Source organism: Enhydra lutris, unplaced genomic scaffold (genome assembly GCF_002288905.1).
Source record: "Enhydra lutris kenyoni isolate GAN:26980312 unplaced genomic scaffold, ASM228890v2 scaffoldscaffold82, whole genome shotgun sequence".
NCBI classification, from domain to species: domain Eukaryota; kingdom Metazoa; phylum Chordata; class Mammalia; order Carnivora; family Mustelidae; genus Enhydra; species Enhydra lutris.
The window spans coordinates 5435183-5461984 of NW_019154166.1; the positions used below are offsets into that span (position 1 = coordinate 5435183).

The 26802-nt window shown below is 47.5% G+C and overlaps 1 protein-coding gene across 1 annotated transcript in view; it reads left to right on the forward strand.

Annotated features, from left to right (window-relative positions):
- Positions 1–26802, forward strand: part of LOC111161130 (dynein axonemal heavy chain 9) — a 317708-nt gene that overhangs the window by 31619 nt on the left and 259287 nt on the right. The window contains exons 9-17 of the mRNA XM_022524635.1: positions 853–1003; positions 3643–3757; positions 7806–7874; positions 9455–9581; positions 13421–13676; positions 15117–15358; positions 20433–20568; positions 24018–24214; positions 24316–24740. Coding sequence (XP_022380343.1) covers positions 853–1003; positions 3643–3757; positions 7806–7874; positions 9455–9581; positions 13421–13676; positions 15117–15358; positions 20433–20568; positions 24018–24214; positions 24316–24740 — 1718 coding nt within the window. The remainder of the gene's footprint in view (positions 1–852; positions 1004–3642; positions 3758–7805; positions 7875–9454; positions 9582–13420; positions 13677–15116; positions 15359–20432; positions 20569–24017; positions 24215–24315; positions 24741–26802) is intronic.

A 26802-nucleotide genomic window follows, 5' to 3' on the forward strand; every position in this document is an offset into this window, starting at 1 on the left:
AAGAGGCTCAAACCTCAGAAGGATGAGCCTGCGCTATCCTAGGATACCAGGTAACCCAGCATGCCAGGCTTCGTTAGCCACTGAGTACAGATACACACAACCTTTTATAAATAGTGCGGCTCCCTACCTCGTATGGGAACACTAGTAGGATTCCTTTCCAAGCATTTGAAGTCATTCCAGAAAGTACTTCCAGAATTCATTCTCTCTGAAACTTTTTTCTTGCTCCCACCCTCAGATTTTAGCCTTCCACATTCTCCCCAATACCCAGCCTGCTTAGCTTCTTCATCTCATCTCCATCTTCACCCTCCACCTCTATTTTACTTCTTCTTCTTCTTCTTCTTCTTTTTTTTTTCAATGGAGAACTTCACCTTTCTGACATCTTTAGTTTTCTCTTTGTTTGGTCCTTTACTCAGAGTCTCTCAACACATCCGAGTTCAGCATCTAAATTAGCGGACAGGACTCCTTCCCCATTAGAAACAAAGGAGAGGGGGGCCTCGGTGGCTCAGTCAGTTAAGCGTCTGATTTCAGTTCAGGTCATGATCTCAGGGGTCCTGGGGTCAAGCCCCATGTTGGGCTTCCTGCTTCTCCCTCTCTCTCTGCCCCTCCCCACCTTGGACACACACTCTCTCTCTCTGTCAAATAAATAAATAAAATATTTTTTAAAAAAAACAAAGAGAGAGGGCCACACTATCACTCTCAACCCATTCATAATTATAGATACAGTCACAATAACAATTTTTGATCCTCTTCTGTTGGCGGCTATATGAAGGAAAAGCCAAGACACAGGATGTATGTAGCCTTAGAAAGGCTGATTCCGTGACTACTTCTTTTTCTCTCTCTGCCTCTCTGCAGCTGCTGGACATTGCAGGGAAACTCCTGGAAAGACCGCTTATAGCACAGGATGCTTCTGAAAAATACTTGCTGCTCATCCAAATGTTCATCAAAGACCTGGATACCGTGAGGGACATCTACAGTCAGCACATCCAGGAGGAGGCAGAACATGGTAGGTCTGTCGGCTGCAGATTTGGATGGGGACACTTGTGTTACCAGGAAGGGTGCAACTCACTCCACTTCTATCTGTGAAATGGCCACGAGGGAATCCCTGATATTCTCCAAGAAAACAAAGCACAACCTTCTTGCTTGAAATTTCGGACCATCTCAGGTCATTGTAGTATTCACGGAACTGTGCATTTCCTTGTGTCCGGGGCTGAGACTGGTGGCGGACCCAGAGCAGTGAGGTCTTGCCTGCCTCTGGTGGAGAGCTTAGCATGATGTAGGAGTTGACCCTCGGTTAGTGTTGCCAATGCTGCTTCATCTCCGACATACTTCAGTTCCATGGTAGATCTTTATACGCCCAAGGAAGGTTTCTGATCCCTTCCAAGGCCATAGCAGCCATGCTTCTGGAGGAAGGAACAGCAGGAGCCCAACAGAGGACAACATCATGCCGAGGTGTGATTTCTCCATTTTTATGGCAGTTCTTAGAGGCCCTGTCTTATGTGATTGAAAGTCAAACACAAGTCCAATTCAGCTCCACAAACATTTATCGAGTCCTTGCTAGGAGAAGGACACATTTGTGGGCACTTATAGGAGAGGCAGGCCAGGATGAGGGATAAAGGAATTAATCCTGGAAGGTGGTTCTTCAGGGAACACACCGGGTATGAGCGATATTAACAAGAACACGGAGCAGAACAGAAGTAGTGTTCAACTTGCCCCATGAAGAACCATAATGACATAAGATGGCTTGTGGCTGGGAGATCCGAGGGAGCACGTGTGGCCTAGGTGGCCTTGAGCTGAGCCCTGCGAGGCTGGGGCGTGGATGGCCAGGGAGAAGTGGTGAAGGCCTCTGAAGCAGAGGACGAAGGAGAGGATGTGGAAGGTGACCAGTCAGAGCTGCCCATGGCTGAACAAGGTGTGTGGAGGGAGATTAGGTGAGCCATGGAATTTGGGGTCAGATTTAGGAATCTGGAACTCATTATTCAGGCACCAGGAAAATTTCCAAGTTTTTTAAGCAAGAGAGGAGCAGAATCACTCTGTGGATAAGCAGGTTTTCTAGCGAGGTCATTAAGAAACGCTTCCAGGTAGGAGATCATTCCCAGCAGATCTGTGGGGCCATGATCATGCCTTCTTCCGGTCAGATGCAGAATTTGAAAGTTCACATGCCTTCCGAGGCCTTGTTAGTTTTCTACTGCTGCCCAGTGAATTATTGTGATGTCTGTGGCTTAAAGAAAACAATACCCATCTTTTGGCTCATAGTTCTGTAGGTCAGAGCCCAGCTTGATGCGCCTTATTCTCCACCCAGAGGGCACCAGGGCTGAAATCAAAGAGTCAGGAGGCCAAGTTCTCATCAGGAGGCTTTGTGGGGGGAAAATCCATTTTCCAGTTCCTTTTGTTGGGAGAATCCAGTTCCTTGTGACTGTCGATCTGAGTTCTGCCACTCCTCATTGGCTGCCAGGCAGGGGCCAGTGAGGGGGGGGGAGCGGTCACTTAATGACTGAAAGCCAGCCAGTCCCCTTCCTTACCGTGTGGCCTGGCTGTATGATGGCCTCCATCCTCAAGCCAGTAGTGGCACACTGAGTCCTTCTCATGCTTCCAATCCCTGACTTCTCCTCCTGCCAGCAACCAGAGAAAACGCTCTTTTAGAGGACTCACCTGATTAAGTCAGGCCCACCTGCAATCATTTCCCTTTTGCTCTCTAACGTATCATCACAGGAGTGCTTTCTCATTGTAGCCAGTTTCTCACCACAGAAACGAGAAGAGGATTATGCAAGGGTGAGGGTCGTTGGTGTCATTGTAGAATTTTACCTGCCGTGGAGGTCAGGCAGAAAGTGACTATAACGGATCTGGGTTGGGTCTACATCAAGGAGCAGTGGGGTCTGTGGCAAAATAAAGAGAGCACTATTCAGCTCAGGTTGCTAGTTAGAAGCAGTGGCTGGTTCTCACCAAATGTTCTAACTGAGATTTAAAAAAAAAAAATCTAATCTTGTTCAATCCTGACAACTAATTATGAGCAAAGAAGCCCACAGCACGGACTAAAGTCAGACTATCCAGACTGTGCTAACTCTGGTCAAGCTCACAGTCCACGTGGCCTGTCTCCTAACCTTAGTGAATTCTCAGAGAAACTGTGGAAATGAAGAAGGGAAGATATCATTCCCATTTTATAGGTGGAAAAAAAAAAAAAACTGAGGCCCCAAGAGATCACATTCCCTGTTGAAGGCCGGGGTTTTCAGCCCTGAATGTACAATTGAATTCCTCTCCAGAGCTTTTGAAAATACAGACCACCTGGCCCCACCCAGATTTCTTAAATCAGAAAGGTGAAGGCCTGTCCGAGGCTCAGTAGTTCTAAAGAGCCCCACAGGTGCAGCTGATATGCACGAAGCCAGGTAGAAAATCACTGGTGTGGAGCCAGAAAGCCAGTGACCAGCACAGCTGGGCTGGGCACCCCTGTCCTCTGACTGCATTTAATGTTCTCCCCAAGGCCACCCCTCCGTACCACTGAGCCTACATGGCCATCTCCCAGGACTCCCCACTCTCAGTGTGAGTGCAGGGTGACATTAGCACGTGAGGCAGGGTACCTGGGGGCAGGTGTTCCCAGGCAGGGCTGGGGCCACGGCCTTACTCATTCCACCTGTGCCGTGTCCCCAGGGTTCTCCTCAGTGCACAAGAACATGCCCACTGTGGCTGGGGGTCTCCGCTGGGCACGGGAGCTGAGAGAGCGGATCCAGGAACCCTATGCCATCTTCAGACGCATCACCCATCTGTAAGTAACTGGTTCCTGGAAGGCGGGCTTGGTTTCGGGTTCAGCTCCTGCTCTAGAATTTTGAGTGTTGGGAGGAACACAACTTACTCAGCTCAGGCATGAAAATCGCCTTCATTTCTTTGCATCCTCAAGCAACAGACCAGCATCTCAGTCCATCTGGGCTATAACACAGAATACCACAGGCTGGGTGGTCTGCAAACAGGAGTAATGCTTCACAGGGCTCTGGAGGCTGGGAAGGTCCAAGGTCACGGTCTTCTCACTGTGTCCTCCTCTCCCTTCCGAGGGCTCCCCCGCCCCGTGGCCTCACCACCCCCGGAAGGCCCCGTCTCCTAATGCCATCCCATTGGGGGGTAAGATTGCAGCATGAATTTTGGGGTGAGGGGGTATAAACATTTGGGAGTGAGATTGATACGTTTGGACTGACGGGGGACCCCTGGTGTCAGCTAAGACTTAAAGGATGACTGGCTGCCTCTTCCTGTTCTGCGAGATCAGTCTGTAGAGGTAAATGAGTCAGGGTTTTTTCCAGCTCCATGGGATTCTACGGGCACGTCTCTGCCACAGCGTCTCCCCACCACTAAGGTGGCTGGAAAAGAACGAAGCCCAGAGTTTCCTAAAGCGTGGTGTAAGGACTTTGTCTATTAGCGTACCCAGGGCTCTGGTCCAGTGCAGAGTCCCAGGCCTCGCCTCCCGTGCTGGAATCCGAATCTGGAAGCGGGGTGGGGCCCTTGAATCCCCGTCCTGAGCAGGCTCCCCACTGCGATTCCACGGCTGACCAGGTTTGGTGGGACCCATTGGCCTGCCGCTCGGCCGAACCTGGAAGCCGAGCTAGAGACAGAGGCCCCTCCGCTGCTAGAAGCGAGAGACAGAACTGTTTGTGGGATCATGTTCAGGATGCTTCCAGGAAGGGCAGTCTCTCTCTGACCCCTCTTTACAGAGAACCGCGTTGAGGGCACTGGAGGGGCAAACAAAACCAAAACAGAGGGTTTGTCAGGGAGACTGTCCTCACAGGGGTTCTGGCGCTAGGTAGAGCTTTAGAGACGGTCTGGCGCAGGGGGTGAGGCTGAATGCTTTCAGAGGCCCCGAAGATGACGCCAGGCAGCCAGGATGGGCTCCAACGGGGGTCACCGCTGCCCCATCCAGTGCTGCCCAGCGGAAAAGCAGGACTCAGTATGAGCCAAATGCTGACACCGGGGGAAGCTGAAAATCTGGATGGGGATATAAAGCGGCTAACTTCAGAATGAGCCAATGCCCCCTTTCCCTAACTCCGCACAGATCAGATAAACAGGCCTGCAGGTCAGGTGGGCCCAGCAGGCAATCCATTTGCAACGTGTGCTGCAGCCTGAGCTAGCTGAGCTCTTTGTTTTGCAAAGGAAGAAACTGAGGGGAGACAGAACAGAGGCCACAGGCCTGCCGCCCCAGAGAAAGTCCAGAAAGGACTGGAACAGTGTGGGACTCAAGAGTCCCAGGCCAGAGGTCCTCCCAGGGAGTCCCCAGCCAGGGGAAGCTTGGCCCCCATGCTGCTGAGCCCTCATCTTCTCAGACCCGCCTGTGGATGTGGGCCCGCCCAAGGGAGGGCATGACCTTGGGCGAGGGGCTCTGTTGGGCTGCAGCTGTGTCCCAGGAGGCAGGTGGCTAGGCTTTATCAGCAGCAAACATCCGTGGCCACGGTGGATGGGAGGGTGGTTTACACTGCCTGGGCCAGGGGGATCTGAATGGCACCCCAGCGCGTCCCCCATGGTTCCCCTGAAAAGTCCCATTTGTTTAAAAATGAATTCACATCGGTACTGTTCCCTACCATATTCACCTGACCCTTGAACAACACAGATTTGAGCTGCATGGGTTCACTTACACCTAGATTTCTTTTCCTTTCCTTTCTTTTTTCCCCCCTCAGAGTTTCCTTGTTTCCATTTGGTCCAGGGCTTGGGCAAGGGCTCCAGGGCGGTTACAAGCTGCCTAGTGGCTTCAGGGAGACACAGACTCAGGCAAGGGGGATGCCAGAGGGACCCCTCAGGGGCCACTAGGCTCTGGAGGCTCCTCCTTGTGCTTGAGAATGAGCCTTTCAAAGGGGAAGAGCCACCTGTCCAGCCCAGCCTGGGGGTGGCCAGCCTGCAGAGATGCGACAGGTGCGCACCGGGGTCTTGAGAAGTTTCACCTGCTCATCTAGGAAGCGGTCCTCCGGGAATCACAGATGTAGGGCCTGGGTGGGCAGAACCCAGGGCCAGCTGACCCGGAAGGACCTGGTTCAGCGTCTTGTCCCCCTCTGGGCGGCTTCCATGGCATCCTAGGTCTCACCGCTCCCATCATGGGAGGGCTTCCCCGTGTTCGGGGAGAGGCCCAGCTGCTGCTCTGGTGTTGCAACTTCAAGAAACAAAGGACGCCCTTACCCTTTCATGGCCAGAAGAAATGGCCCAGCCCTCCAGGACCACATCATTGAAGTAGAAGCCTGGAGGGAGGGAGGTGTAGGTGATCTGCAGGTACAGGCTGACCAGGCGGCTGACCGTGGCCTCCCCCTCCTCGATGCAATAAATCTGATGAACCTGGGAGCTCATGGTTGGTCAGCAGGAAGGAGCTGAGCTCAGAAGATGGTGTTGGCTGGTCCTAGAGGCAGGGGATGGCTGAGAAGATGGTTTCAAACTTGCAGCTGGGAAAGAGGTCAGAGAGGGCTGGGAGGCTGGAAGGAGGGTTGACGCCTGGTCTGTCCCCTGCACACACCGCCGGAGCAGGAGATGGATCCGGGGGCCACTGGCCCAGACGGAGTTTTTACAGTGCTGTAAATGTATTTTCTCTTCCTTATGATTTTCTTAACGCTTTCCTCTGCCTAGTTTCCTTTATTGTAAGCATACAGTACATAAGGCATGTCATGTGGGAAATATGCCTTCATTGGCTGTTTATGTTCTTGGGAAGACTTCTGGCCAACAGTAGCTCTTAGTAGTTTGGTTTTTAGGAAGTCACAAGTTCTGTGCCAGATCTTTGACTGCAGGGGGCTCGGCATCCCCGTTGTTCAAGGGTCAGCTGTATATACAAATGGGTTCCTAAAACGTTTTCCAGTCCTCACCAGGAAGGGAAGTAGAACCTAGGGGGAATTTGCCTTTGCCCTTGCTCGGTGACTTACCAAACTTCCAGGCACCGCTGTGGGGAACCTTTGTCCCCTCAGGCCTCCTCCTCCTCCAGAAACAAAAGTGAGATGGGGTGAGGAGGCTTGCAGAAATCCCGCAGTGAGGGGAGGAGGACTGGGGGGAGCCAGCCCACCTAGTCTGAAGCCCTTTCCACGTCTGTGACAGACGTATCTGCTCATTCACCAGGGAAGGGAACTAAGCAACTGGGAGGGGAAAAAAAAAAAAAAAAGCCCTTCAGGAAATCCAGAGCTTTCTGTGCAGGCGTGAGGGCTTACATGGAAAGCTCGGAAGATCTGGTGAAGAAACTTTGTGTTGGTTTAAAGCCCAAATGGGTTTTCATAAAAATCTTCGCAAGAAGCTGCCTCATTTTGCTAGCAGAACCCACAGGGTTCCTGGGAAGGTTCTGAAAAGTGCAGGTGCTTCATCCATTCCCCAGAAGCTGGTCTCTATTTCCTGTTGCAAAGGAACATCAAAACCAGCTAACAGTGTATACACACATACACACACATAACATTGTTTAATGTTATCTAGTTTGTTACAGTGTTGCAATGCATAATATTATAGACAGTTTTTCTTCCTTAAATACAGAAAACTGGGTAGAGCATTTTCCTGTCGTGTCTCAGTTTCCCTTTTATTCAGATTTCAGATGGATTTCACTTACCCACGTGTGACTGGCTGGGCTAGGGCTGGCGGGTGGCTGCGTTCCTCCCTCCCTGTCACCTGCGGGGCCCACCCTCATCTCTGGAAGTGCAGGTGCCCTCTAGTGGCCGGTGGGAGCTGTTGGCGTAGAGGGAGGCCAGCTCTCTGAGGGGTGTTTGGAGACCAGCCCATGAAGCCTTTCAGTCTGTTCTTTGTAGGCTGCAGTTTGTAACTTGGATCATTATTTTGACTTCTGAATCGATGCCATTTCTTCTTCTCTTTTGTGGGGGCAGTTGCATGGACTCTGCCGAAGGAAAGCGAATGACCCAGAAATACGAAGATATGCTCTCACTGCTGGAAAAGTAAGCGGCTTCTGAGATCGCATTGTTCTGCAAATGGCATAGCCCCCACCATGCCTTTGTGGTTCCGGGTTTGTGCAGATTACCCCCCCCTTCCCCCGCCCCCATGGCTGCCAAATGCCAGTCTGTGTCTCAGGATGGAACCCGATGGCGGTGAGTACAGTGCTGCTGGGCCACCAACACAGGGCCTCTGGGGAATGCAGCTCCGTGGCCCTAATGGACCCTCTCCAGGGTAGTGTTGCTGGGAGCGTGACCTTGGCAGAGCTAGAGGAAGTAGGGCGCTCCTCGCTGCACCTTGAGATCAGTGTCGCAGAAAACCACAGCAGCTGCTCACTGAGTGGAAAGCAACAGTTTGTGCTGCAGAAAGAGAAGATGAGTTTTAGAAATACTTATTGGGCCCTTTCGGAGAAAACATCAGAATGACCATGTGCCCAGACTCCTAGTTATTCCCGCTTTAAAGTGCAGTGAATCTTCTGTGGGCACAGTTCCAGCTGCCCACACTGCCACGTGGTTAGCAAATCCCAAATCGAGGATGTTGGCTCATCCCCTGACTGGGGGGGGGGGCTTTCAGTGCCTCCCCACCCGCACCCCACTGTCTCTAAGCACCCCCTGTGGCCTTTGCCTCCCTCTCCAGCCTTGTCCCTGCCCCTTCTGGCCTGAGGGGTTCCCGGATCCCAGGCCACCCTTTCTCACCTCTGCTGGGAGCAATCATTTCACTGCCCTACCTCTACTCCTCTGCGAGTCCGTCAAGCCTCAACGCGGCCCCTCTTCCACGAAGCCTTCCCGGTATTCTCCACATCACACACTCAGCCCACCGTTGGATACCTCCTGTCCTGTCCATCTCTCCAGGACTGTGCTTCCATATTTCCTGCTTAGCCGTGTTCCACAGCATTAGCAGCACTGACTGTGCAGTGTTTCTTCATCGTGTTGACCCTCCAGCCCAGCGCAGGGGAGGGGCTCATTCAGCGTGTAACGACCCCACCACAGGCACCTTGAGCTTCTTGAAGATCAGTGTGAGAGCAAATCTTAGCCAGTGACTTCTTCCAGCAGTTAATGAGACAAATCACAACTCCCATTACACCCTGCAAAGACTGCAGGGAGCCTTTCTTTCTGCTCTCCTTTGATTTAAACTGGGCCACCTTTTGAAATGAGGTGATACCTGCAGGAGCTACCAGGCTGAGCCACTGAATCTGACTTAAGAACGGATTGAGGGAAGGATACCTGGGTGGCTCAGTGTAGCATCTGCCTTCAGCTCCAGTCAAGATCTCAGGGTCCTGGGATTGAGTCCCCCATCCAGCTCCCCACTCAGCAGAGAGTCTTCTTCTCCCTCTGCCCCTCCACCCCAACTTGTGCACGCATGCGTGCATGTACTCACCACCCCCCATAAACAAAAATCTTTAAAAAATAAAAAAGAACAGATTCCAGTGTTTTACCAATAGTATCTTCAGTTCATGATACACATGTGCACACATTCACATGTAGGTATCTGGGCTATATATATGTTAAGATATCTGTCTTCACTAGGACTTTGCTAGGTGCTGGGAGGGTGCGTAAGAGGTGGCTGTTCTCTCTGGTTCTGGCAGGTATGAGACGAGACTTTATGAGGACTGGTGTCAGACCGTGTCAGAGAAGTCACAGTACAATCTTTCCCGGCCACTCCTGAAACGTGACCCGGAGACGAAACAGATCACTGTCAACTTTAATGCACAGGTAAGTCAGGCAGCAGAAATTGGGTTCCGGCTGATTTCCAAAGCAAAAAAGGCTTTTGATAAGAATATGCAGAAGCCATTGAGAATTTCCACCCTGGATCGCTTACTGGGGATGAATGCTGCAGTGCCATGTTTTTTCAGGTTGTCTGATGGCCGCCTTTCTTTCCCATGGTTGGCCAGTAGATTTGTGTTGATTTTGCACAACAGAAGATATCGCAAAAGAACTTTTTAAACTTTCCTGTGTGTGTGATAACAGTTTACAATGAACTTGCCTTTCCACACAAAGTTAGAATGGCAGTTACACTCAAGATGAACTCACCCAGAACTTTAAATATCCTAGTCTAGATAGACGCTACCTAGAATTCCAGAGGTATATTTAAACAGGTAATAGATACTGCTCCCCATCTTTGGGCAGATGGGGTAACAGCATTACCAGGTAGTACCAGACAGAGCAGACGGCACCTACCTTGAATGCATGTTCCACATGAAGGCCATTGACTAGACGCCGGAGGGCCAACCCAGTGTAAGACCCCATTCCCACCCTCAAGGAACCCAGCTAGTTGGAAGCTAGAACCTCAACATGCAAAGATGTATCTTTATTAGATCATTTTGTCCCCCCCCCCACACCGGGAGATACTTTGGGTTGTCAAACATGGAGCAGATGCCAATGGCATGGGGTGAGTAGATTCTAAGAATGCTGCTCAACTCCCTAACAAAGCCCAGGATAGCACCCCACAACCAAGAGTGTTTGTCTGAAAATGTCAGTTGTGCTGAGGTTGAGAGATCCTGCTCCAGGTGATCAGAAGGGCAGAAGACCTTCATGTGGCATCTTTCATGAAAGCCAAAAGCTAGCCCATATCAGGAAGTATATCAGAAAAAATTTTTGCAAAAATATAGGCTGCATTGAGCTAAAAGCAATTGCCTACTTCTGTCTCAGTGGCATGTTCTCCAGGAATGCACGGAGAGAGCCGGAAACGGAGTTCATAGGATATGAGTGTCTTTTGAGAAAATTACAGTTTAAGTAGAATATCAATTCCGACTGGAATAAAAGTCAGCAAAGGGAGTTGGAGGGTCTGTTTCTTCACTTTGGTATGACACAAGCCTGACATTTAAATCATTGAACTCCTGGGCATAATTTTATCAGCGGGCACTCTGAGCGGTGTTGAATGTTAAATGCTCAAAGTGAGGAGTTTCTGGATTACCAACTAGGCCACGGTCTAGATGTTAACTGTAGGAATGAAGCCCTCAGGACGAGATGATGTTGAGAATGGACCATGCCTCCTCCATAGACTCCAGAGCAAGGGCTCTCTCTGCCCCAGTGCACAGCACATAGTAGGTGCTTTATAGGTGTTCATAGGTGAGAGGAGGAAGGTGTGGGGGAGGAAAGGAGGGAGGAAAAGGGGAGAGGGAATTAATACCTGACTTATAAAGTGAGTCAGGGGGAGACAACAAATGCACAAGTCAAAGAAGAGCCGTGAACATCCCTTAGCTCCAGCTTCGAGCAGTGGGACAATGCTATGTTAGTAAGAGTGAATAGAGGGACATGACCAGATTTGCCCCTTTGGGGGCCAGGATAACAATTATATGGGGAAAAATGTATTTTTTAAAGATTTATTTATTTGACAGAGATCACAAGTAGGCAGAGAGACAGGCAGAGAGAGAGGAGGAAGCAGGCTCCCTGCTGAGCGAAGAGCCCAATGCGGGGCTCAATCCCAGGACCCTGGGATCATGACCTGGGCTGAAGGCAGAGGCTTTAACCCACTGAGCCACCCAGGCGCCCTGAAAAATGTATTTTTGTAAATTATTTCTCTAAAGTATTTTAAATTCCCTATTGGCATTTAAATTATTTTCTAGTTTTATCAATCTGTATTTCATTGATCGTAGGATGCACTTTTTTTTAACATCTTGGCATCTCTGAAAATGGCACATGTTTATGGTTTAACACACCACATTTTTCCCCCTTTAGTTGGACATGAAATAATAGTGAATCTTACAGCTGAAAGCATCTTACGATGAAATAAAATACATTATAAATAATGCTACAGGAAGGTCTTTGGTTATTATTGTATCCATCCTCAATGGTTTCTTTGGAATGAATGCCTAGAAATGGGATAAAGGATGTTAACATTGTGAGAATTCACATGTGTATTATCAATTTGCTCTTCAGGAAGATGGAACTCTTGTCATTTTCCTGCCAAAAAGATACCATCCTATTCTTCAAATTGCTTCCCGCGTGTTCAACTAAATATCTCTATATCTATATATAATATCTCAGGATTGTTTTAATTTGTATTTATTTGACCACCAGTAAAGTAGAACTTTCTCTTGTGTTCATTGGCCAGTTACAGTTCTTCTATAATCACTTGTTCGTGTCTTTCTCCCACTTTGGAGTTGAAATGCCCTCTTTTCCTCTGAATTTGAGTATTTGGGCAATATTTGTCAGATATTAAGAAATTTTTGCTTTTGTTTCTTACCAGGTAAGGTGTGTTTTTCATTATGTGAATGATACTTTATGCTTATAAATTCTATCTTTTATTTTCTGGGGTTTTTTTGTTTGTTTGTTTGGAAGGGCCTTCTCTGCCTCAATATCATATAAGCAGCCTCCAGGTTTTAATTTTTGTTTTCAGTTTTTACATTTGAATTTTTAATATCTATCTTGAGCTTATTTCAAAATAAGCAGGGGGCTGAAGGCATTTCCCTGCCGAATGATTAGCATTTGCCTTAACCCTGAGTAAGTTTGGCTGGGCAGTAGTGAACACTGGCCTAGAACCATTGCAGAGAGAGTAAGAGTCCAGGTGTCTCCATGCAGAGGTAGGGGAGGGAAGCAGAAGAGGGATGGGGAGAATCTGTGGCCTGGTATCTGTTTTGTCCCCCCTACCTATACACATCAGGCTTCATAGGTTCTGAGGTAAACAGGATAAATAAATAAAGGGTGTGAGGCACCAGGGTGGCTCAGTTGGTTGAGCGTCTACCTCTTGATTTTAGCTCAGGTCATGATCTCAGGGTTGTGGGATGGAGCCCCATGTTGGGCTCTATGCTCAGTGCAGAGTCTGCTTATCCTTCTCCCTCTGCTCCTCCCTGATACACTCTTTCTCTCATAAATAAATAAATAAATAAAATCCTTTAAAAAATGCAAAGGGTGAAGACCAGGATGCCGAAAAGCCCAGCCAAAGGCCTCTTTTTTCACTGGACCACATCTTCTTGGCCTCTCACTTGGGCGGTTCCACTTAACCTAGTACCCAGAGAAGTTCAGAGAGGCCTGGGTGACTTCCATTTCCTAGTATATTAAAACCCAGAGACAAGCCAACGCAGGCTTCCAGAAATGAAGGGCTATTTCAAATGATTATATCTAACAATCAAAGTTGTGCAATAGGCATCTCTTCCCAATTCTGTCAGTGTCTGTGACCGTGTCTGTGTGTGTGTGACCTGGTTGGAGAGAATACCAGAAGTCTGAGTTTGCGGCTTTTCAGGCATGTGGCTGGCCTAGACCTGGTGATTCCCCTCCCTCGTGCGTTTGCCCCTCCATAGGAATTAACTGGCTCGGTCAGCTGCCTGCCCAGAAGCATCAGGCTAGACCTCTCCTGTCACTCATGCCGCCTTCCTTGAGTTTTTCTTTTGTTGTTGCTCTTTGGGACTTACAGACTTGGTAAGACTCTGCCTCTGAGCCCTCTTCCTTCTGCCTAAAACTCAATTTCCTTTTTCTAGATTTAAGGAAACATAGAAGCAAAAGAGGAGTCCTGGAAGGTCGCTGGGGCCCTGGGGTTTCCAGTCCTTGACTGATAATTGCTGCTTTTCCCTGCCATGGGGCTACAGCCACTTAATGCTGATTCTCCTCTCCAGCTGATTTCAGTGCTGAAGGAAATGAGTTATCTTGAACCCAGGCAGATGGCGCAGGTTCCTGAGACAGCGGCCACCATGTTCTCCTCCAAGGAATTCTATCGGCAGCTCGTGGCTAAGTTGGAGCTGATGGCCAGTTGGTACAACAAGGTGGTTAAGACTCTTTTGGAGGTGGAATATCCATTAGTGGAGGAAGAGCTGAGGGATATTGATCTCCGTCTGAGAGCTGCGGAGGGGACTCTGAACTGGAAAACAGAAGGTAACGGGGCACCGCCTGCAACTTGGTGGGGAGGTTGGTGGGGGGGGCGTTGAGATCCTGATAAAGTTGGTTGAACCTTGAATGATCCCCCCAGTACTCTGGTTTTGTGTTCGAAACACAAACCTGCCCTCTCAGACGGCAATCCATAGCAGAGAAGGCAAGAAGGGCTTGTATTCCTCGTCTTCTCTTTGGATATGATCGGTAGATTTCGAAAATCTTGTGACTGTGCTCTGGGGGAGACTCTGCTTTCTTCAGCATATATTGGGGATGTTAGCTTTTACTACGTTATCCCAATTACTTAATTTTCTTCACTAGACTGTAGACATCTTTTTTTTTTTTTTTTTAAGATTTATTCATTTGTGTGTGAGTGGGAGGAGGGGTAGAGGGAGATAGAAAGGGCGAGGAACCGGATCCCCAGCAGAACCCCTGCTGAGCGTGGAGCTCAATGTGGAGCTTGTCCCATGACCCCTGAGGTCGTGACCTGACAAAGATCAAGAGTCGGAGGCTTAACTGACCAGGCCACCCAGGTCCCCCTGGACTGTAGTCCTCTCAAATGGGGGTACTATGCTTTTAATTCTCAGGTATCCTCCAATTCAGTACTAATCTCACGGATGGTTTAACATCTGCAGGGTACTACGTAAGGGAACAGGCAGGGAATATGGGATATGAGGTATGTGGGACATGGCTCCTACCCTCAAAGGGCTCACATTTAGTTGGGACCACAGACATATGTACAACTCTAAATCATGCAAGATAGGCTACGATAAAAAGCTATCACAGAATTAAAAATACAGCATGGTGAATCACAGGGGAGGGAGATTAATTCTCATTAGAGTCCTCAAAAAGAGGTCAAGTTTCAAAGGAAAGTTATAGTCAACTCCGAAGTCTTGGAATGCCATGTTAAGCGAGTCTGAACTTTATTTTATATGCAAGAGGGAACAATGTTTTCAACATTTAATAAAGCAAAAGTGCTCAAAAATATAAGGTCCATTAATCCAATGAAATCATCCTGGTGCACTGGTATGCCCCAGCCGCTGTGCCAGCTTTTGTGTCCTTGGTTGGTAAGCGTTACCTCTTTGTCTCTTTCCCTCCATAATCAGGGTTATGGTCAACTTTGGCTGTTCAACACAACAAAGAAGAAGAGGGCTCTGGTGACAACAAAGTAACCTGTGCAGAAAAGTCTTTTAAAACCTACAAATATTAAGGGGTCTTGACTGGGTTAGTTGGTTAAGCATTTGCCTTCGGTCAGGTCATGATCACAAGGTCCTGGGATCAAAACCCGCATAGGGCTCCCTGCTCTGCAGGGGGGGGGGTCTTCTCCTTCTGCCCCTACTCATTCTCTCTCTCAAATGCATAAAATCCTACAAATATTAAATCCCTTCCTTTTATGGCAACCAGACCTTAGTGATTTCAATTAGTTATGTTTCTTTGGGGGAGCAGGCATTTGGGATTATGTCATTCAAATCACCAATGGCATTCACGATCTCAAACAAAGAATTCAGAAAGCTAAGGACAATGTGGAAGAGATTCAAAACATCATGAAAACATGGGTGTCTCCGATATTTAAGAGAAAAGATGGAAAAAAGGAATGCCTTCTTTCCATGGATGATCAGCATGATCGGATGGAAAAATATTACCATCTCATCAAAGAATCTGGACTTAAGATTCACGCCCTCGTGCAGGTAATAACCGGCCTCTCAGATACACATACCACTAGCTGAGGGAGGGCATGGGGAAGTGCGTTTGGGTGTAAGAAATAAGACGACAGACACTGTGTCTTCTGCATTCAGGGATGGAAGTGTATAGTGACAGCAAGAGAACTAAAGCTAATGGCTAGGAAGAGAGGCAAGACACATTCTGGTATCAGCGTGTCAAAATTAATATTTTTTAATGGTTGTTAGGACACTGGCATGACTCAAGTCCCACGCCAGACCCCAAGGAGATAGAAGGATGTGCCAGGTGCAGAACCCTAAATTAGCATCCGTCCTAACCAGCCCCGACTTGCCACACAGCCCAATGTGGGCCCCCAGCAGCATCCCTGTCACCCAGCTTTATCAGCCTGGGAAGGTGGACGATGAGCTTGGTCTCCCTGCCTGCCTTTGGTAAAGAGAAGAAGCCGTGCAGGCACCTGTACTTGACGCAGCAAGGCTCTGCCCTGCCTGTGATCAAGGCAGCCTCGGGTCTGCTGTCAAAGACCAGACCATGGATGGGAGCTCTAAGTGGCCACCAGCTTCAGCCCTACCCCAGCCACCTACACCAGCTGTTTCTGGCAGGTTGATCTCAAGCCCAAAGTCAGTAGAGAGCCACGGTTGACATTTGGGATGATTTGTGGTCTGAAGCACGTGACATGTACTTTGGACTTGGTTGATTTTCTTTATCTGTCTTCTAGTTCATTAATTTCTGCTGTTCTTTAGCCTTTCTTTTCTTAATTTGGGGTTATGATGCCTATCTTCCCCCTCCCCCCAACCTCCAAGGGCAGAAACTTAGGGTACAGATTTTAAGTCTTTCTTCTTTTTGAATACAAGCATTTGACATTAATTTTCCTTACTAGCTGTGCTGTAGTTGCATTCCCCAAATTTCACAGGCCTCATTTCCGTTGTCATTCAGCCTTAAATTTTTTGGCTTGTGACTCATACTTTAACTCAGTGGTCATTGAGAAGCGCATGGTTTCATTTCACCATGTTCGGGGCTTCTCTGGATAGCCCAATGAAATCGATGTTGAGTTCAGTCCCAGTGTGGTCAGCGAGAGTACTCTCAAAGATCTGAATTATTGGGAATTCACTGAGACTTCTTCCGTGACCTACAAGTCTGTCTATCTATGGCATGTTCCTTGCACCCTTGACAGTATGTTATTCTTCTGTTGTTGGGCATAGTGTCCTATAAATATCAAGTAGTTCAAAGTGGCTGATAGTATTGTGCAGATCTTCTGTATGGTTTCTGAATTTTTTGTCCATTCGTTCTACCAATTACTGAAGGTAGAGTGTTAAAAGCTCGGCCTGTGACTGTGAATGATGATTTGTCAAAGTCTTTAGTGTGGTCAGAGTTCTCATCAAGTATTTGATGTTGACTTTTTTTTCTTTTTAAAAAGATTTATTTATTTTACGGGGGGAGGGACAGAGGGAGAGGAGGGAGGGTCTTAAGCAGACTCTGCACAGAGCATGGAGCCCGATGTGGGGCTCGATCTTAAGACTCTGAGATCACGACCTGAGCTGAAACCAAGAGTCAGACGCTTCACCGAGGGAGCCACCCCAGCGTCCCTTGACGCTCTTCTATTACAAACACATTTATAATTATTATAACTTCCTGATGAATTGACCACTTTATACTTATGAAATTCTCTTTTTATTTCTCAGAATACTCCCTTGCCCTGAGGCTTCTCTTTTCCTGTTAATATTCTCATCTTACCTTCCAGATTCACCGTTCCTTCTTCACCCTGCCCATCATCCTGCCCTTCTACGTTCAAGCTGTCTGTTTCCTCAGATTCGAAATTCTTCTCTTACAGACCGTATAGTAGAGACTCACTTTGCTAACAACTTTGCCGATTAACTGGAATGTTCAAACGATGACACTGAACATAATTATCGGTATGATTGGATTTAGCTCACCATCTTGCTGTTTCCTATTTGCTTCATGTCTGTTTTGCTTTTCTGTTCTTGCTTTCCTACCTTCTTGTTATTAACCATTTTTTTTTAAATAGTCTGATTTCTCAATGGGCATTGCATCCTGTGCATGACATTTGCTGTGGTTGTTCTGGGTTTCAGTATGTCTCAAATGAATCACCATCAACTTCAGAGTTTTCCTGTGAAATGTTTTCAGTGTGGTTCAATTTGACTCTGACTCTTGATTTCGGCTCAGGTCATGATCCCAGAGTCCTAGGATCGAGTCCCGGATCGGGCTCCTTGCTCAGCAGGAAGCCTGCTTCTCCCTCTCTCTCTCTGCTTGTGCTCTCTCTCTCGCTGACAAATAAATAAAATCTTTAAAAAATAAATATATTTTTTAAGAAATATAAAAGAACTCAAGAAAAAATATTTATAGTATTTTATATTCACCCATATACTCACCATTTCCAGATTTGTTTTTTTCTTTCCTGGAAAATGGACTTCCCACCTGTGGTCATTTCTCTGCAGCCTGAAGGATGAAGGACTCCCTTTAGTTTTTCTTGCAGATCCGGTCTACCAATGACATGTGTTCTCAGTTTTTGTTTCTCTGACACGTCCTTATTTCACTTTTGTTTTTGAAGGATAGTTTCATTGGCTATAGAATTCTGCATCGACAGTTTTATTTGTCTTAACAAAAGTTATTTCCTTGTTTCCTCCCCTCCCCAATGTTTCTGAGGAGAAGCCAGCCGTAATTTGTGTCTTTGTTCCTCTCTATATAATGTATTGTTTCTCTCAGGCTGCTTTTAATAGATTCTTTTTTTAATCCTTGTATTTTTTTTTTTTTTTCCTGTCTCACTGCAATGTACCCAGATAGGTCTGCTTTCTGTTCACCCAGCTCGGAGTCTGTGAACCTCTCAAACCTGTTTTTCCTCAACTTTGAGGAGTTTTTAAATCAAATTATGACACTCTTATCTGCTAATCCCGACATCTATTTTATTTTCTGAGTCGTCTTTTTTTTTTTTTTTTTTTATGTGACAGAAGTTTCTTTTTCTCTCACATAAAATCAATCTGAGGAAGCTGCATTGCAGAACTGGTATGGCAATTATTTGCTGAGTCTGTTTTTTGTAATGATCTCCCCTCTTGGTTAAATGTCACACTTCCCTGCTCCTTGGCCTGTCTAGTAGTTTTTGTGGTTGTGGCGCTTGTTGTTCTGTTCCAGCCATGCTGGAGGCCACTTTAGAACAGAGTTGTACCTTCCCTTAAGGAGTTTGTGTGTTTCCTCTCACAGGCAGTTAACCTACCGGTGGGTCGGCTTCTTCCTGCTGAGGTTCGATGTTAAGCTTTGTGAGGATGGGGTCTAAGGAGACCGTACTCTAGGGCAGCCCTAACCCCCAAAGCATGGTGTTTCTGGGGTCTTGGCAACACTCTGAGCCATCTGTCAGGTCTTCTGCTACTTCGGATCGAACACGAACGTTGCCCAGTGCACCCTATGACCGCACGATCTCCGTGCAGCTTACAACTGTGCTCTGCCCAGCCTTACAGAGTCTGGTCCCTGGGATGTGCAGCTTCATGTTCAAAGATTCAAGGAGACTCCACGATCTCTGTAGCCCCAAAACCTCCATTGCCTTTTTTTTTCCTACCTGGCAGGAAGGATGTCTGTCATTGTGGTCCTCTTCCCTGAGCCACAGACACAGTTTAGCAGGTGCCTCTAGGTAGAAAGTCAGGGGGTTGCAAATCTCAACTTGAGGACTTCCCTTCTCTGAAGGATCCCATCCCTGTTGTCTAGTTGCCCCCAAAGAACTGTTTCTTGGGCAGGTCTGATCTCATTCCTCTGTCTTGGCTAGAATCAGAAACTCAAGGCATTTCTTTTCCTAGTTCACAGAAATTCCAACATTTTTGCTCCTTAGACCATAGTAGAGCTCAGGTAAAACGTGGAAATGTAGAGATAGCCTTTCTGATGGTGTGACGTTAGGGAGGAGATTGAACAACTATTCAAAGCAGTCATAAAACAGAAATATTTTAAAAAATAAAAAGCAGACAGACACACTTAATAACATCTGAGAGCAACTTGATGTTGTCACTGTCTTATGATTTGCATGGCGATGGACTTTAAATCATTAAGAAAATCGTCTATCTACTTTGGAAGGAAAGAGGTAGGTAATATATTTTAGACATTTTAGAGTTTTGTCACGTAAAGACAGGATCATGGGTTTTGTTTTGTTTTGTTTTTTAATCCAGGGGGTTTATACATGGAAATGTTTGTAAAGGGGTGTGCGTCACCTAAAAAATGTACTTCTTTCTGCAAAGTAGTTAGCATTTTGTTTGAAGATCTGGGATAAATGGAAAGTTGATGTCAGAAGGCTTGGTAATGAAAATGGTGATGAGTAAGTGGGATGTCTGTGCCATCCCATCAGGTTGGGGGGGGGAGCACACATGTGTTCCTTTATGTGAATGCATTTGTTTTTTTCCCCCTCGCTTTAGAGAGGGAGGGGAGGGGCAGAGGGAGAGGGAGAAGGAGAGAAAGAATCTTAAGCAGGCTCCCTGCCTAGCACAGAGCCTGAAACGGGGCTCGATCTCACCATGCTAAGATTGTGACAGGAGCTGAAATCAAGAGTCAGAAGTTTAACCAACTGAGTCATCCAGGTGCCCCTATAAGTATGCATTTTCTAAGTCACTAGCATGGTGGCCTTCAGTAGTAAGTGCCCTGAACAGAACACTCCAGCTCATTTCTAAGGACTAGCCAGGAAATGGTTTACTTGCTTGAACCCCAAATTTATTACATGCCTTGAATCCTAAAGCCCTCCTACCCCTAGCACCCCTTCCTCTCTCTGCCCTAACTTCTGCCTTGATATAGTTTCTTCCACAGCACACCCGTCAACACTTATCAATCACACCCTGTGTCCCATTTTTCCTGGGAAAGTGGCCTGACCCCATCCTTCTTTCTCGGGGACAGATGAGACCCCCATAGTCCCTTCACGTATTAAGTTCATGTTCCTTTCACTCAGTGGTTATACCCATTAGACAGAATGGGCTCGATATATGTGTAATAGCGAACTGCCCCCCACCCCCAGTGTTGTTTTTTCCCTATTAATGATAACTAGACCAGCCCTTCCATATTATTAAACATGGTTTAAATCCATTCTTCTCTATTTCATAGGAAAACCTAGGTCTATTTGCAGCAGACCCAACATCTGATATCTGGAAGACTTACCTCAGCTACATTGATGAGATGTTGCTGGATGGATTTTTTCTTGCCATCGAGTGCTCCCTCAAGTACCTCCTGGAAAACACTGGTATTTACTGGCTTAGGGATGCGTGTTATTACTGGAAAGAGAACAGTAACACCTGTTGGTGAAAAGTGAAGTGTGATCGAGGGCTTTGTGCCTTTTCGCAAAATGTTGCAGATGTGTTGTGAATGGTACCTAGTAAAATAGCCAGGGTGCTGAGTTTCTACATTGTTCCCAGAAAAAAAGATTTTTCTCTCTTTAAAACTCAGGTGGTAAGCCAGGCTCTAAGATAGTCAAGCCCATAACAAAAGCAAAAACCCAAGTGCTAATTGAATCTAAATAAAGCTTCGTAAAGAGAATGAAGTTGGAGCAGCAGGCAACATAGTTAGTAATGGCGGCTTCCTCTGGACTTGGCTCATGGCAGTGGGAGGGGGACATTCTGTGCCTTCAAGCTTAATGGACTCTATCTCTGTAGCCTTTTGAAAACACAGGGAGGTTGTTGTCACCAGGTTAAGTGGAAGAAACAGAAGCTTTTCTGTGTGAAAAGAGGCAAGCTGGGGATGAGGTAGTTTTTGCAAGGAAAAGGAATGTTGAGATTGTGGGCTTTCTCTGAAGCTGTTAAAAAAAATAGCTTTGAATTTGTGATGGAAAAACTGAGTTAAGGTACACAGGGCTAACCTTGGCTAGTAAGTGGTGAGATGGAAAGAGAGGAAGAGTTGACACTTTGCGTTCTAGTAGATTCTGAGGAGCTTGGTGTAAGGGTCCCATTGGCAAATTTGTCAGAATGGAAAGGCTGAAGTGAATAGTTTGAAGCCAGAGGATGAAGGTGTTTAAGAGAGTTTAAGGTGTCAAGTCCAACCCAGGGAAAGAAAGAAAATCTAGTGGTAAGATGGGTAGGTCAAGATCCATGTCCAGATACCCACCCAGCCCAAATAAGAGGGCATGAGGATACTGGGCTGAGGATACAGAGGGAAGCAAGGCCAGTGCTGGGTGTAGCAAAGATGGGCAAACCTCCAGTGGTCTTAGTAGGTGGAGTGGCTGAGGTCAGAGACATGCTCTTTGTCTGCAAGGTGCTCTACAAAAGGAGATGGGGCAGCAAGAAACAGGCTCCAGGAGAGTCCACATGGTGGTGGGGGGATCACCTTCTAGAGCCTGGGGGCAAGTAGCCAGTGGGGCACGGAGCAGAGCCACTGAGACTGGAGAACTGGCTCCTAGGGACCAACAGTGTTCACCTTAGTGGACCAACCAAACCTCGTCTAGCACTGGAGGTTCACAGGGCCTCAGCCATCCTCTAGAAGATTCTAGAAGTTGCCCCAGCACACTTGGCACAGGCATGGCATGGGAAATATTTCCTAAACATAGTGACTCCATGCTTAATTGATGCTATCCAGCTCTCCTCATCTGGGTTGTCTGGGGGGGAGCAAGAAGATGGAGAGGGCATGGTGTGTCCTTCAAGATTGCCAAAGTGACTTTCTCTCAATGGAACTGGTGGAAAGGAGAAAGGTACTTTCTTCATGATATAGAATGGGCAGGAGCTGGACTTGGCAGGTGCCGGAGTCAAGGAACTCTAGATGAAATTTTGAAGGTACTGGTTCTCTAAGTGGGAAGGAGAAGGAACCTAGGAAGGGTAGCCTCTGAGAAGAAGAAAAGCACTGTGACCCTTTGCATAGCCCAGCTGGACCGCTCTATCCTTCCAGCCCTCCTTCAGCATTTCCACCTTCTTGTGCTTGGTGAGCCCAACACCATTTCCACAGCTTGGGCTGGATTCCCTGTTGCCTCTTAAAATGCAAACCTTGCCTAGGTTCAATGCTACCCACTCTGTCCAGAAGTGCTCTTCCCTCTCTTAACCCCTAAAGTGACTAACTTGTACCAAGTTGGTGGAACCACCAAGATAATCTGACTTGTATGGTCATGATGATGTCGTTGCATCGAACCTTAAGGATTAAGGTTCTCACAGCAGCACATAGGACAGAAATCTCTGGAGTCAAAATGGCCTCATGAGTCATTTGCATCCTATAAATTGTATATAGCCTGATCTATTAAAATTATCAGTATCTCGTGCATATAGTAATGCAGAATATATCATGAGTACATATGCAAATCATAGGCATTAAAAAAAAACTCTTCCAGGATAGTGTAATTTCTGTGCATTCCCTCCATATATGCTTTTGATGAGACACTCCTGAATCCGGGAATGCGAATTGATCAGCCCCACAATTTTGAAGACAAGGCCTTGGTCTTACAGAGCTTTGAGTCTCCCACTGTGGCTTCAGCTGGGGTGAATGATGAAGCCATGGTAGCCAGAACCCCATCAATAATGTGGGTTCCAGGACAAAGAGGTCTAGCCCTTAAGTTCTAGATTAAGGGGAGTGCTTCTGGTTAGTGGGCCGGTTCCCACCGTGCTGTGGTTCCACCACGTTCAAGGACCTTGCCTTCATTTCTGTGGTTGAGCTGGGTTACCACCACAGCCTGGCTGTCGTCCATGAGCGGGGAAGAGTGTGGAGACGGCTCCCCTGATGTCTCCAGGGCCACAGCCCAGAAGTGGCAGCCATTGCTCTTCCCCACATGCCACTGGTGAGCTAACCCTCTTGTCAACTTGACCACAGGCAGGGTTGGGAAAGGCAGCCACATGTGCCTACTCTTCCCTCTGCTTCTTGGGGGAAACGGGTAATGGATTCCCAGGGGTTTCCAACGCCCACAGCAGCCAGCACATCATGGTCTCCCAAATATTTCCACAGTCAAGGAGACCTATGAGTGTAAGCAGTTATTAATAAAAGTTTAAGCACCTCATCTTGTCCTTGCAACATTTCACTCCCTGTTATATTTTGATTTAAATTTAGCAAGGCAAGTTAGTCTAGCAAGTAATCAGGGACTTGTTAATTATTTATACTGTTTTTAAATTTTTTACCACTCTGGGACCACAGAATTGAAAGAGGTTCGGTTTTCATAGAAAAAGATCAGAACAGAGAGGGTGGTAACCTGTTTTTTCCTGCCAAAGCCTACTACTGACAGGCGTGTCACAGCGCACCTAGTGGCTACCCATGGAATTGCATGGGGTGTGCCTAGAGGGAAATCCGCTGCTTTGGAGAAATGAGCTTTGCACCATCAACCTGTTCTCAACTAGAGGCCATTCCGCACCCCCTCACCTCCGCCCCGTCGTTCCCCCAACCTAGGCATTTGGGAATGTGGAAGGGAACTGGCTTGGGTTGTCCAGTCCCTGAGACGTGCCCTCCAAGGACAGGAGGGTAAATGTCCTACAATGCCCAGCACAGCCCAGCGCAAGAATTGGCCTATTCAAAATGTCATTGGTTCCCTTGTTGGTAAACACTGCAAGACTGTTACCCTCACCTTTTCTTGGTCGGGGAGGAGTTAGCAAATTTTACATTTCCATTTTCCTCTACCCAAACAGCTTAGAGCAAGGAAAGAACTATTCAGAGCACCTTAAAAACAGGTACTGCCTTGCGCCCATTTTAACCATTCTCGTTTTTGTGTGAGCATGCTTCCTTGTTTTTCAGAAAATAAGGCAGGCCTCACCCCGATATTTGAAGCCCAGCTGAGCTTAGCCATACCGGAATTAGTTTTCTCTCCGTCTCTGGAGTATGGGGTGAAGGGCGGTTTCTATGATGCTGTTGAGGGTCTGGTCACCAGCATTTTTGGAATATCATCCCTCGTGCCCCGGCTTTCCCCCCAGAACGGCTCTCCCCACTACCAGGTACTAACCAGCAAGCCCCTCCCACCGGCTGCCAGCCTAATCTGCAGACTTCTGGCAAAGGCTAGGCCTAACCTCCTGCTGTTGCCTCACCCCTCCCCCAGGCTGACATGGAGGGCATGGCCCATTTGGCGAGCATGAGGAGCACGCTCCTGGACAGGGTGCAGAGCGTGCTGGCCCTCTGCTGCGGCTATCGTAACGCCTTCAGCCAGTACTCCTACCTGTACGTGGAGGACCGGGGGGAGACTCTGAGCCAGTTTCTGCTGTATGGGCGTGTCCTCACCCCCGAGGAGATGGAAGCCCACGCAGAAGACGGCATTCCGGAGAACCCTCCTCTTCTGCATCAGTTTAAGGCCCAGATCGACTCCTATGAAAACCTCTATGAAGAGGTGTGCAGGCTGGAGCCCATCAAGGTGTTTGACGGCTGGATGAAAATTGACCTCCGACCCCTGAAAGCGACCCTGCTCAATGTCATCAAGAGGTGGAGCCTCATGTTCAAACAGCATCTCGTTGACTATGTCACCAACAGGTACTACCGCTGTTCTGGCTTCATTGGTTCAATCAAAAATGAAAACAGCTGGTTGAGGTTCCAGGCCCTTGGTCACCGGTGATGACTTTGGTTCTGCCCTTCCCTTGGTTCACCAGACGGGGCCTCCTTTTCTGTGATTTTCCATTTGGTGCCCCGTGTGTGAAAAGCACCCAGGAAGTGGTAAATAATGTTCTAGGTGATAATAGAGCTCCGAGCTCCCTTTGCCACCCTAACTGAGAAATCTCTTTAAGCCTGGAAAACAGAGGGGGTCTCATGGGCCTCCTAGATTTTATTTCTACCCCTTGCTTCTTGTCTTAGATTATCCAGCTGTGCCAAGGGCAAGTCACCGAGTCCCCACACCCCCCGATGCCTGTCTGTGCTATCCTAGCCATGTGACAGACTGGATCTGCCATGGTCTGTTCCCCTGAGCATTTCAACTATCCAGCACCTGCATATCTGCCACCATTAGCAGCTCAGCTACCACCCCAGTCAGAAGCCTGTGGCAGCGGGGGTGAGGGGGGAAGGCACGACCCTTCTGTGCAGCCCTCCTGCTTTGGGTGTCAGCTGTGGCCCCAGGAAAGCCAACCTGACCCCTTCCTTGAGTTTGGGGTGGTCTTGCTTAATGCTACTGCTGCCCTGCTCACTGATCTAGCCCTGGGAGCAGGAGGGAAATGGTCCCCCCATCAAGGATGGGTCTATTTGCAAATGGATTTAAGAGAATTTGCAAGGGTGATGGTCCTCCTGCTCTAGGAAACTGCAGGAGAGCATTGTGAGATGGTTTAAGTGGATTTCCCCAGTGTTCTTTTTTTATTTTATTTTATTTTATTTTATTTTATTTTATTATTTCACAGAGAGAGAGATTACAAGTAGGCAGAGAGGAAGGCAGAGAGAGAGGGGGAGGCAGACACCCTGCTGAGCAGAGAGCCTGATGTGGGGCTTGATCCCAGATCCTTGGGATCATGACCTGAGCCGAAGGCAGAGGCTTTAACCCACTGAGCCACCCAGGCACCACTCCCCAGTGTTCTTTAAGAAGAGCCCAATTTCATGTGTCTGTTAGCCATTTGTATGTCTTCTTTGGAGAAGTGTCTGTTCACATCTTCTGCCCATTTTCCAACTTGATTATGTTTTTTGGGTGTTGAGTTTGAGAAGTTCTTTATAGATCTTGGATATCAGTCATCAGGGAAATTCAAATCAAAACAACATTGAGATACCACATTACACCAGATAGAATGGCAAAAATCAACAAGGCAAGGAACAATAAATTTTGGAGAAGTTGTGGAGAAAGGGGAACCCCCTTACACTGTTGGTGGAAATTGTGGAGCCACTCTGGAAAACAGTGTGGAGGTTCCTTGAAATTTCAAAAATAGAGCCACCTTATGAAATGGCAATAGCACTACTAGGAATTTATCCCAAAGATACAGATGTAGTGAAAAGGACCATATGCACCCCAATGTTCATAGCAGCAATGTCCACAATCGCCAAACTATGGAAGGAGCAGAGATCCCCTTCAACAGATGAATGGATAAAGATGGGGTCCATATACACAATGGAATATTACTCAGCCATCAGAAAGGATGAATACCCAACTTTTGCATTGACAGGGATGGGACCAGAGGAGATTATGCTGAGTGAAATAAATCAAGCATACAAAGTCAATTATCATGGTTTCACTTATTTGTGAACCATGAAGAATAGCATGGAGGACATTAGGAGAAGGGAAAAGTGAAGGGGGAGAAATTGGAGGGGAGATGAACCTTGAGAGACTATGGACTCTGGGAAACAAAAGGAGGGTTTTAGAAGGGAGGGAGGTAGGGGATGGGTGAGCCTGGTGACGGGTATTAAGGAGGGCACGAATTACATGGAGCACTGGGTGTTCTACACAAACAATGAATCATGGAACACTATATCAAAAACTAATGATGTACTGTATGGTGACTAACATAACACAATAATTTAAAGAATAAATAAGTACAAAGAATAAAAAAGAAGAGCCCAGTTTCCCACATTCACAAGAACTTCAGCTCACTGAGGAACAAGAAAGGAAAACACTGGGTTGAGGTGG